Source organism: Zonotrichia albicollis, chromosome 17 (genome assembly GCF_047830755.1).
Source record: "Zonotrichia albicollis isolate bZonAlb1 chromosome 17, bZonAlb1.hap1, whole genome shotgun sequence".
NCBI classification, from domain to species: Eukaryota; Metazoa; Chordata; class Aves; order Passeriformes; family Passerellidae; genus Zonotrichia; species Zonotrichia albicollis.
This window is the reverse complement of record NC_133835.1, coordinates 1,331,682-1,344,248: the sequence shown is the minus strand read 5'-3', so window position 1 is coordinate 1,344,248 and position 12,567 is coordinate 1,331,682. Positions and strand designations below refer to the sequence as shown.

Below are 12,567 nucleotides of genomic sequence, written 5' to 3'. Positions count from 1 at the left end.
TTAAGGTTTAATAAGAATGAGCAATGCAGCAGCTGTCATGATGTCCCAGGGTGGAAATGTGCCCTCCTCTATGGTGGCAAGTGGTGCTAGTGCTGAGCTGCAGCCACGAACACCTCGGCCTTCCTCACAGCCAGGTGGTAAAATTTAATACTGATCTGAAAAAGTTCTTAAACTTTGATTCTTCAGCACACAGGCTTGAGTGTGTACTCATGAGAGTACTCCAGGATTGTTCTGGAGCATTTTCCCTGCCTTTCTGGGAGCTACTCTTTCTGTGAAAACCTCCCTTCCCCCTTAATCTGTGAATTTTTTGCAAATAATTTGGGTGCCTAATAAGTCACCAGCTTGCTTGGTGTTTTGTTCAAATCTGTTGAGCAATGACAATTGTATTTTTGCTCTTGAACTGTCACGACTGATCTTTATGTGTAGCTTGAAGGTAAGAGAAGGATTAGTTCAATGAGGCAGGAATATTTGTGGTGCTCTTCTTTCCCTTCTTTTCAGGAAGGGTAGACAGACTGGCAAGTTAAGGACTGGGGGTCTGGTGGGTGTGAATGTTTGGGGGTTGTTCTTCACAGCTTCCCCAGGGAAGCAGTCAGGGCACCCAGCCTGACACAGTTCAGGGAGTGTCTCAATGATGCTCTTTGTCCTGTGGTTTAGTTTTAGGTGATCCTGCCAGGAGCAGGGGTTTGGACTCAATGGTCCTTCCAGCTGAGATACTCTGTGGTTCTGCAGTTCTGAGTGTGTAGAAGGCTCACATCAGTCTGTAGCATTGTGAGGCTGCTGTGCTTTATTTTAGAGGCTATAAATTGATAAGACCAGGCTTCTCTGGAATATGAATTTTTTTATGCAGAGTAAGAAAATGCAAGCAAGCAATTTAGCCTTTGCTGTTTTGGGATGGGGTTTGTCTACAGTAGGGTTTTTTAAAAATTATTTTTCTTTGCTATTTTATTAGATGCAATGGACCCACTCTTATCTGGGCTAAATATGCAGCAACAAAATCATCCATCTGGATCTTTAGCTCCTCAGCTCCATTCAATGCAGTCAGTTCCTGTAAACAGGCAGATGAACTCAGCCAACTTCCAGCAGCTCCAGCAGCAGCAGCAGCTGCAGAATCGGCCTCCTCAGCCCCATCAGCAGCCACCACAGGGCATCCGACCTTCATTCACCTCACCAGCACAGGTTCCAGTTCCCCCTGGCTGGAACCAGCTTCCTTCTGGAGCACTCCAGCCTCCTCCAACCCAGGGAGCACTGGGCACACTGACAGTGAACCAGGGCTGGAAAAAGGCCCCATTGCCTGGACAAATGCAGCAGCAGCTTCAAGCAAGACCATCTCTAGCAACAGTACAAACTCCTACCCATCCTCCACCTCCATATCCTTTTGGAAGCCAGCAAGCTTCTCAGGCTCACTCAAACTTTCCCCAGATGAGCAATCCTGGCCAGTTTACTGCTCCTCAAATGAAAAGCCTCCAGGGAGGGCCCTCGCGGGTTCCTACCCCGCTACAACAGCCCCACCTGACCAATAAATCTCCTGCTTCTTCTCCCTCCTCCTTCCAGCAGGGCTCCCCTGCCTCATCTCCCACTGTTAACCAGCCACAGCAGCAGCTGGGACCAAGGCCTGCCCAGAGCAGCACTCTTCCCCAGGGCTTCCAGCAGCCTGTCAGCTCTCCCAGTCGTAATCCTATGGTGCAGCAGGGGAATGTACCCCCCAACTTCATGGTGATGCAGCAGCAAAACCAAGGTCCACAAGGTTTACACCCTGGTTTAGGAGGTAAGAAGCACTGAGACCTTCATTTATTTTAAAAGGAAAAGAAACATAAAGTCTAGAACTAATATTGCTGGTAGCTCTGAAAAGATCCTTGATGAGACAGAATCAACAAATAGGTGCAGTGTGAGGTGGGTGCTGGTGAAGGAGCACCCACATCACTCTGTCTCTGTCCTGCAGTGTCACAGAGATGCCCAAAGGGTCAGGGAGGAGTTGCTGTGTGCACTTATTACTGCCAATGGTCCTGCTGACAGCTCTTCTGTTGCCTTTAAGCAAGCTTAGGGTGTTCAGAGATGGTGTGGGGATTTTGTTTAGGTTGGGATTATTCTTTTGGGGGGGAAAGGGAAGGATTTTTTGCAAGAGTGTAATGAAAACACTTTTTTTCTCTCTTCACCTTCCTCTGTCACCATTTACATTTTCTATTACAAAAGTGAAGCATTGTTTTGCATCTTCCTTTCTAAGCTGTGGATGCTTCTTCTTCACCCTGTCTTTGTCACCAGTTTCTTCCTATATGAAGAGGAAAAAGCTATTGTTGCCATGCTGTTGTACTCCCTATCCTAAAATTAAGATGTTAAGGGAGGTTTTAGTTTCTCATTTGGCTGTGTTGTCTTTAGTTTTCTCTTTGAACCAATGCACTCACTTCTTCTCCTTACTACTCCTAGAGTTCTTCTCTAACATTGAAGACATTTCTTTTGTCAGTCCCAGGATCTCTTTTGTGTCCTTGGTTGTTTTTTTTCCCTTGAGCCCTTTGTATTTCCATGCAGATTTTCCATGCTTCTCTTTGCTCACTCATTTGTTCATCTTCCTCTTGGATGGCTGTTTTCATGTCCCATACATCAGTTCTTGCTTAAACCTTTGAAATTATTTCTTTGTGTGCTTATGGCTCATATTCTTTGTCCACTCTCACACACATAAGTACATGCTAGTGTCTTGCATTCTCATGTTGTACATCAAAATCTGTCCAAACACTGAAAGGAATTCCTGTTTCTTGGTCTACTGATCTGGACAAGCTTCTTGTTTTCAGTGTTTGTACCATGGGTCTTGTTTGAATTCAAATGAATTTTCTGTGTTTCAAGGTTCTCTTGGGATCTGCCAGTGCCCTACACTTGGTGTATCTCATTTTGTCTCCATCTGGAAGCAGTTATTCATTATTTATTGTGGTCACATTTCCCTACAGTCTTGCCTCACCAGCCATATGTCCCCATCAGAAATCTTAGCCTTGACCTTTAGCCAGAATAATCTCCATGTTCTGCTTCCTAACTAAACCTACTACAAACAAACCTCAGTTTTTCTGAGTTAAGAGTCACACCAGAAATAAACTATCAAAATATGTTATTTGGACTTATTTTAGACATTATTGCTAAATCAACAATCCTGCTGTGAGCTGTATCCTCAGGTGATTTTAAAAGACAGAATTCCTTGGTTTCAGCAAAGCTGTGTTGCTCCCACTGCTGAGATTTTTGCCTGACTTCTCTGCATGCTCATTCTTTGTTGCAGTTTATATGTTAATTTGTCATTATAGACCTTTCCATTTTTAAGCCACCTTACATTTAAAGGTTTGGTGTAAATGAATGCATTCAAACACTTTGCATTTCACACAGCCAATTTAGCAAATTGGAATTTATATCACATTTGGAATAGGCCAAGCTAACACTTTATTTTTTTTCTCAGTTCAAGCATTCTTACATTGAATACATCAATAAAAGTTTAGCAGAACCAAAGCTGGAGTCCAGTGATGTGATGCTTCAATAAATCTGTTTCTGTGTTTGCAGATATATTTGGTGTTTGGCCTGTAGATTTGATTACCTTGAAATATTAATTGCAACCTAAGACCAGATAATTAGCACAAGCAGCAAAATTAGGTGTGCAAGGAAGCTGTAACTGCAGAAGGAATTGAGGTCACATTCTGGCACTGGGTCAGGAGAACAAAGGGGGCAGTGGGCAGGGTTGGTTCAATGTCTGAGGCACTGTGTGGACAGTGAGTTAAATGTGGGATCTCTCAAACCCACCCCCACTGCTGCTCACCCTGGCAGCTAGAGGGGAGCTTTTCCTCTGTGTGTGTCCCTGGGCAGCAGGGATGTTGGGATGTGCCAGACTGTGGCTCTTGTGCCTCATGAGGGCCTCAAAGAATTCCTTGCTCTTGCAGCAGGGATAGCAGAGTTGCTTGAATGAGCAGCAGGTCTGGACCTACTGAACCGTGGGGTTCCTCAGCCCACTCTGGGGTGGAAAGACCCTTGGAGTGTGTGCGCACAGCAGCACTGATAAGGAGTGTGTGCCTGGTGTGTCAGAGTTGGTGAGAGGAGCACATCAATAACAAGAATACCAGTTCTTTCTCTGTGTGTACATTGAATAAGTTAAGGGTGTGCTAAGAGGTGCAGTAGAGCAGAAAGCAACAAACCACATTAATGTCTAGTTTCTATAAGGTCAAACGTGGACTTTTCTGGGTAGTAAGTTTTGTACTTTAATAATTGTTTGAAATTAGTCATAGTAATTTGTTAGACAGAATTGTTGCACAGGTAAGAGCTATAAATGTCTTCAGTGGATTTTGTATATTGGCAAAAAACCATTTCTGCCTAATCCTGTGATATGACAGCACAGACTCAGAGCTATTTTCCAATCTCAATGATAGATTTTGTCTATTTTTCCCCTCCCATTTCCCACACAACTAACCAGGCAATTCTGTGTTCAGGAATGGCCAAGCGGCTGCCGCCGGGGTTCCCTGCAGGCCAGGCCAGCCAGAGCTTCCTGCAGGGCCAGGTGCCCTCGTCAGCCCCGGGCACGGGCGGGAGCAGCGGAGCTGCGCAGCTGCCGGCCCCCAGCGTGCAGCACTCAGGTCTGTCCCGGCTCCTGGCAGCTCGTGCCACTCTCCATCTCCAACACCTGCTGCCTTTTCCTGCGTCACACAGGTCCCCACCGTGGAATTCCAGCAGCAGCACTCTGGGTGTAGGGCTGGATAGGAAAAAGAAAAGCATAAGGCTGCTCATGTTTCTTAAATCTAATTATTATTGATGTGGATTGTGGGCTTCAGAAATAGCTGTTGAGAAATTGAATGGGAGGTAGCACTGAAATTTGGAGGCAAGGGGTAATAAAGATAACAACACAAAAGGAACTTCTTGTCCAGAAAAAAAAAGAGAGTGTAATTATCTTAGAAGCAGAATAGCAATATAATCTTGTTCTGCTTTGAAAAGATTATTTATCACTTCCTTCAAACATTTCTGACATCTTAAAGTGTGGAAATGAAATCTTTAATTCGCAAATGTCTCCCTCCATTTCTCAACTCAATTGTTAGTCTGGATTATGATGTCATTTCATCAGTACTCTGTGTGCATTTATTCTTTAACCCATTATAAAGCATCCTCAGGGTTTGAAGCTCATTTTGGTTATGAAGTACTCTGCTGAGTTAGGTGACATTATGGAATGTTATCAAACTTAGGTGCAGATAACAACTGAAATTAAGTTTCTGTTCTGTCCTCTGCAGTGGGATATAGGAGAAGCACCAGGCCAAGTGTTTATTTTGAGGCGTATGATGTTTTGTTTTGACAACTAACATGTATCTATAGCATCAAACTTTGCAAATATATGAAGTATGCCAGTTTATTGGTAAAGGGAGGAAAGCAGTGTTGGAGTACTAGACTTTTAAAGTGTGAAAACTCTTGCACCACTCCAATTAGTTTCTTAGTGATATTTTCTTTTTATTTTCTTAAGGTGGCCAAGGATCTGGACCTCCTCAAACTCAGATGCAAGCAGCACATGGCCCACCAAATATGATGCAGACCAATCTAATGGGACTTCATGGAAATATGAACAACCAGCAGGCTGGTGCTAGTGGGGTGCCACAAGTTAACATGGGCAATATGCAGGGACAGCCTCAGCAAGGACCACAGTCCCAGCTTATGGGGATGCATCAGCAAATCGTGTCCTCTCAAGGACAGATGGTGAACATTCAGGCTCAGGGATCACTGAACCCTCAAAACCAGATGATACTTTCTCGAACTCAGCTCATGCCACAAGGCCAAATGATGGTGACACCCCAAAACCAAAATCTGGGTCCCTCTCCCCAGAGGATGACCCCACCCAAACAGATGATTCCCCAGCAGGGACAGCAGATGATGTCCACACACAATCAGATGATGGGACCTCAGGGCCAGGTGTTGCTACAGCAAAACTCAATGATGGAGCAGATGATGACCACTCAGATGCAAGGGAATAAACAGCCTTTCAATACTCAAAACCAGTCCAACGTGATGTCGGGGCCAGCTCAACTGATGAGAGGACCAACCCCAAACATGCAAGGAAACATGGTGCAGTTCTCTGGGCAGATGATGGCCCAGCAGGGCCCTGTGAATGGCAATCCTTCTCAGGTGATGGGAATTCAAGGGCAAGTTTTAAGACCCACTGGACCCAGCCCTCACATCTCTCAGCAACTTGGGGATACTGCGAGCACAACAAACAGCGATGGCAACTTAACCCAGATGTTACCTGAGGTTCCTGTGCAGCAGCCTAACATGGTGCCTTCTCACATGCAAGGAATGCAAGGAAACAGCAATGCTTCAGGGAGTCATTTCTCTGGCCATGGGCTGCCTTTCAGCACAGGGTTCAGTGGAACTCCCAATGGGAACCAGGTTTCCTGTGGGCAGAACCCTGTGTTTCCTGTCAATAAAGACGTGACGCTCACCAGCCCGCTCTTGGTTAACCTGCTCCAGAGCGATATCTCAGCAGGGCACTTTGGTGTGAACAACAAACAGAATAACCAGAATGCCAACAAGCCAAAGAAGAAGAAGCCTCCAAGGAAGAAGAAAAATAATCAACAGCTAGAGCAAACAACGTAGGTTTAATATTACGGTGTTTTTTATAAGGGGCATGAAGAAACTCCCACAGGCATCTTGTCAATATTTTATCAGCAAGTAATGGGTGAGAAAGGACTTGTATTTTATTCATGTTGTGGCAGTTTCTCTCAAGAGTTGGTCATTGGAATGTTTGTTCAAGATTAAAAACATGCAAATATCCAAACTCAGTTATAAACCCAATTCTACCAGCACTGTTCCTTACCTTTACTGGGTGAAGGAAGTTTAGCAAGTGGCCCATGGTGCCACAGTCCTTGGAAGAGGAGGCTGCCTTTTTTTAAGCAGTCTTGACAGCCACGATCAAAGGGTGGGAAGTATGTTCAGAAGAACTAGAAGCCTTTATAAAACATGTGCAGGACACATTTTGGGGAGTTGTTTCCTGAATCATGTGCTTATCCTGACACATTTCTGCCTGGAATTGAGCTGGACTTCTCTCTTAGTTGAAGCTGCAGCTAGAATGTAGAGGAAAGAATGTGGTACTTTCTGGGTAAGAGATTAACAAATCCAGGCAGTGCTGGTCTTCCTGGCCTAGCAGAGGTTAGGGAAGAAAAAAAAAAACCCTACAGCTCTTGAGAGGGAGTAGGCCAGTGGAAAAGATTCAAAGATGGTGAATGAATGTGTCTTTTTAGTGAAAATACAAGATGGCAGAATCTCTTCCTTCTTTGGCCAGCGTGTTCTTTCTTGGCCAGCTGTCCTGCAAGCATTTGCCATTGACAGTTCACTGTCACCCAGCACAGGGTGGTAGCTGCTGCTGCTGTGCCATTGTTCAAATGTTCAAATTGTTCAAATGGTGAAGGCAGATATGCTTTATTTAATTATCCTGATGCTGCAGATGAGCCCATGGGGCATTAACAGGAACCCACCTGATGGTACTTGGGGGGATTGTTTTCAATCAGGGAAAAATGAAAAAAATTGCATAGAAAATTATGACACAGAAATATTCAAATATCAGAATTAAATTCTTAGAACCAAACAAAAAGATGGCAATAGCACGTGAAGATCCTGGTGTGGCTCTGGTTCCATCAGTCTGGCCCCTTTGAATAATCATGTTTTTAACCTGAAGTTTATGCTGCCTTTCCTAGGGACACCTGTTCAGTTCAGTGCAAAGAGAAGCTGGCATGAAGTACTAAGCAAAATGTTCAATATTTTAACTTTTCCCTTGGTTATTCAGTGTGTAGCCCCAGTCTGCATTTTGTGCAGTGTCAAGATTCCTTTGTGAAGGTGGAATTAATAATCTCCTGGACATTTTAATTGTGGACTGAAAAACTCACACCATCAATAGCAAGTGATCTTTTGTGACAATCATTAGTTGGCTTAACTAGTACAAAAATAAAATGCAGCAATGCTGTAAGGTAAAGCAAAGCATGCTAATTACATAGGCCTTGGAACAAAGCTTTTCAAGGCTCTCCTGTATAGTTGTGTGCAGTCATGGCATGGCTTGTCAGGTCCTCTCTGCTGCTGAGTGACCTCAGATTGCAGCTGGAGGAGGACACAAGCTGTGGCCAGATGTGGAAACCTGGGTGAAGCACCTTGGCCAGCACCAAGTGTGTGGCCAGTCTGCAGCTTTGGGGTGACTTAGAAACTTAACACAGACACCACTTCCTCCAGCCCAAATAAATCCAATAAAACACTGGTAACCACTGCTGTAGCAAGTGCCTTGCTGTGGAAGTGACAGAGCATTCAGAGGGAGCAGATGAGTTGGCACCACCTTCTGAAAAAAAATCCATCCATAATTAAAGTAAACTCTTCTTATGATTTTGTTTTCATTGGTCTTCCTGATGAGCACCCAGCCTCAGTGTGGCCTGGGAATATCAATAAAAGTGTCTATAAAGCTCTTCCTCTGAGCTTGCAAAGCCTCACAAGACTATTTGCTTATTAAAGTTTTCTCAGTGGAAATCTCAATTACAGCTTTTCTGATGGACTATGACAGCTCAATTCCAGCTCCTAAATAAGGTTTTGAATCAGATTTCGGTGTAGTTAACAAAGGAACCAGAATGTTGTTGTGATATGGGTGAGCATTTTGGTTCTACGTGGACTAAATCAACTCTCAGTCCTTGCAGAAGCACTAAGGAGGGAGCTGTTCTTTCAAAAGTTCCTGAGTTTATTCTCCAGCACAAAGAGGGAGAGTGCAGTGAAAGCTGGCTGTAACACCTTCCTGCCTCCCTCACTCTCGGCTTCCCTCTCATTGTTGGGCAAGCTCAGCTTTTTCCTGCCTTGGAATTGGCAGGAATGAAATCCCATTTGGATCACTTTCTCTTGCATCAGAAGCAAATAGGATGCTTTTCATCTCAGCTTCCTCTCTGTCATTCTTCCTCAGAAATTTTACAATTCAGAGCAGCAAACCTTGTGTGGAAATGCAGTAATTTGATAAAGACACTAAAAAGAAATCATTTTGAGAAATGATAACATAGTAACAGAAGTACAATTGGGAATATGGATTGCAGTCATATTGGAATGTAAATAGGATAAGTGAGCTGTTGAAAGAGTTTATTCAGCTGAGTCTGAAATAGTTTCAAGGGTTTGCATAATTGAGCAACTTTGCATTGGAATGAAACCCAGGGCATTTTGGTTTTTTAAAAGTGTTTGCATCTGTGTGCTGAACCTGGAGACTGTGGGTAATGGGATGTAAACTGAGGAACAAGATGCTGGATGCAATGGGAACGTGGATAAAACAGGCTGGTTAATTCTATTAAATCCATGCACAAACAAGCAGTTGGTTCATGTTCCCCAGACCATGAGCATCCTGTGCATTGCTGGAACAGAAATAATCCACTGAGGGGGGGCACAGCCAGTGCTGCCATTCAGGCTGCAGTGTCCAGTGCAGGTGCTGGCAGCACTGCAGGACAGAGACTTTGCCAGCCAGCTCACAGGGTTTCCCTGGCAGAGCTGGGAATGCCCTCACCCGGCAGCAGGGCAGGGGCCTCTCTGCCCCCAGAGCTCCTGGGCAGGGCTGGGGCTGCCACACCTCTCATTTCAGCTTTGCTCTCCTCAGGAGCCAGCTGCCACCTTCTTTGGTTTGGCTGGTTTGGGTTGTCCTGGAGCTCTCTCTGCTCTGCTGAGGGATTTGTACCTGAAGGTTGCACTTCAGAGTGCAGCTGGTGGAGCAGAGGTGCTGCTGATGACAATCCAGACTGTACCACGTGTGCAGTTACTCTTAGATATTTTTCACATCTAAAGCTATTAAAAAGAAGAATAAATATGGAATATTTTGTCCCTCACACAAACATCTTGCTATTGATATTCTGGTTATTTTTTACTCATGCCCAGTGAGCTTCAGCCTCATTTGAGATTCAGTTGATGTTTAAATTTTCCAGCAATGACAGAAGCAGATTTTCTTACCATAGCTGCTCTTTGCTGGCAAACCAAGCTCGGGTCTGTTCTGCCAGATTTGCACAGCTCCATCTGGCAGGAGGTGTTTGCTAAGGATCCACTGTACCCCAGTTCTGTTTTCTGGGTTAAACCTTTCTGTGCAGTGATGCTGTGTATCAGCTTTGAGTTGAACTTTAACTGTAGCATTTTTAATTTCCCACCATTGTAAATAAATAGCAAAATTGACAAATTTGAGATTGCATTGACAATTTTAAGTATTATTTCAGTTCACGTGGCTGGCACCTGCACCAAAGGCTGCAGTTCTTCTGGGTGATTTTGCTGCCAGAATTTTTGTTCACTTGTGGCTGTTAATATAAAGCTCTGGGCTTATCTCTGCATTTTGCCAGTTTTCATCAAATTTATTGGAGGAGGCATGTAATCCTACAGCCCCTGTGTTGGTGGTGTGGTGAATAAGGCACAGCAGTGCCTCCAGGTGCTTTCCTTGGCAGTACCTGCCCTCAGCAGCAGTGGCTGGAACAGTTCTGTTTGCCCTATTTGCACCTTACTTGTCTCTTGGTGTATGTTCTCTCCAGTTTTGACCCACAAAAATTCAGAATTTTCCAGTCACATGCTGCTTTTTGAGTGTTGATTGTGTAGCTGATAGAACATTAGGACAAGCCAGGGTGTCTCCATGGGTGTTTGCAGCTCAGTGTCAGCTCTACAGATGCCAGAAACTGTTATTCTCAAGTAAATCGGAGTAGGATATATCTCCCCACCATTATGTATTTCCAATTCATATTTTGCTGAAAGTGTTACCTTTGTCCATGGCATTTCTGCATGATTCTGCCTCTCTTTATTGGCAGTGTACTTTTTTTGATGTCTTTAGTTTTAGCTTAGAGCTTTTCCTGCACAGAAATTCCTGTAACCTTCATATATTCATGCAGGTGATAAGAGTTTAGTCCTTCTGCTCTCATCCCTCTTTATTTTATATCCTCTGGCCATATATATTGTTCACTATAGAAACTTGGGGTTTTTCTAAGTCTGCAAAAGCTGCCTTGATTTAGTTCAAGTATTGAGCATTGAGTCTGGACAATTTTAAATTGTCTTAGAGAGTCTCCTGGAGCATCACATTCCTCAGGAGAAGGACTTGGGGGTGCTGATGGATGAGGAACTGAATGTGAGCCAGCAATGTGCCCTCACAGCCCAGATCCCCCCTGGGTCCTGGGCTGATCCCCAGTGTGGGGGGTTCAGCAGGGCTGGGGGGGTTCTGCCCCACTCAGGTGAGAGCTGCCCCAGCCCTGGGGCACAAGGAGGACACTCCTGTGCACAGAGCCCAGAGGAGATCACAGAGCTGCTGCCAGGGCTGGAGCCCCTCTGGAGCCAGGCTGGCAGAGCTGGGGGTGCTCTCCTGGAGGAGAGGAGGCTCCAGGGAAACCTCAGAGCCCCTTGCAGGGCCTGAAGGAGCTCCAGGAGAGCTGAGGACAAGGGATGGAGGGACAGGACACAGGGAATGGCTCCCACTGCCAGAGCGCAGGGATGGATGGGAGACTGGGAGGAAATTCTTCCTGTGAGGGTGGGCAGGCCCTGGCACAGGGTGCCCAGAGCAGCTGGGGCTGCTCCATCCCTGGCAGTGCCCAAGGCCAGGCTGGGCAGGGCTGGGAGCAGCCTGGGACAGTGGGAGGAGATGGAATGAGATGGGCTTTAAGGTCCCTTCCAACCCAGACTAGCATGTGACCATCAGAGAGCCCCAGCAGCACACAGCTCTGTGCTCTGGAGGGTGGCTGCAAGGCCTGACATGTCAGTGCACTCATGCTGTGCTGTTATCAAAGGCCTTGGATGCCCTGAGTGAGTCACTTCTGGGTGTAACACTGCAAGGTGCTACCATTAAAATAAATTAAAAATGCATCTGCCCATGGCACTTGCTTATCCCTACAGATGTCATAGGAAAGCCTGTTTAGTTTAGTTGAAATATATGTAGCTCTATCTTTTGAAATCTCCATTGGCATTCTGTTAGTCCTAAAGCTCAGATTCACAGCAGAAATGAAATGTTTAGGATCAACAGAGCACCAGGCAACTTGTTTCCTTTTCAGTAGTACCTAAGGCAGTGACTACATAGACCTGTGTGTGTTCCAGTCAGGCAAGTTACATCAGAGGCATTTCAGTGGGTCATTGCAGGCCTGTGGGGAGTGCTGGGAATTAATTACTGGAGTACTTGGTTATAGAAGCAGAAATCAAACACTGATGTAGGGGCTGGCTCTTAATTGCAATTATTTTTCTTTCAGTTCTTCAGAATCACGTCCAGCTGGCCTGGAGGAGAGTGATCAGTCATCGATGTCTGGAGACCAAGGACTGGGTTTAGAGAAGTCAGGCCCTAAACTCTCTGATTTTGCAAGCAGGCCACCAGGTAGTAGGATTTTTCTGTGATTATCTGAATGTAATAACTATAGGAGAGTTTTAATGATCTTTGCAACAGTTCTATTTTATTTATGCTATCACACATTCAATTTCAAACATTTTTTCCTCCTAGTAAGTAATTGGTGCCATTGTTTAAGTGTTTTCTTTGGGTTAGCTCAAATTGAAGAGGTGGCCCCATTCTCATTTATCATCCTGCAGGTATCAAACTGAGTACTGCAGCATTATTCAGCAACAACATAA

General features: G+C 45.0%; 1 protein-coding gene across 6 annotated transcripts in view; it reads left to right on the top strand.

The window, feature by feature from the left end:
• The window catches only part of NCOA6 (nuclear receptor coactivator 6), a 45,025-nt gene that overhangs the window by 19,259 nt on the left and 13,199 nt on the right, over positions 1 to 12,567 (top strand). For all 6 annotated transcript variants that reach the window (XM_074553563.1, XM_074553561.1, XM_074553560.1 and 3 more), the window contains 5 exons: positions 6 to 134; positions 950 to 1,765; positions 4,449 to 4,592; positions 5,465 to 6,584; positions 12,195 to 12,316. In XM_074553563.1, the coding sequence (XP_074409664.1) occupies positions 6 to 134; positions 950 to 1,765; positions 4,449 to 4,592; positions 5,465 to 6,584; positions 12,195 to 12,316 (2,331 nt within the window). The remainder of the gene's footprint in view (positions 1 to 5; positions 135 to 949; positions 1,766 to 4,448; positions 4,593 to 5,464; positions 6,585 to 12,194; positions 12,317 to 12,567) is intronic.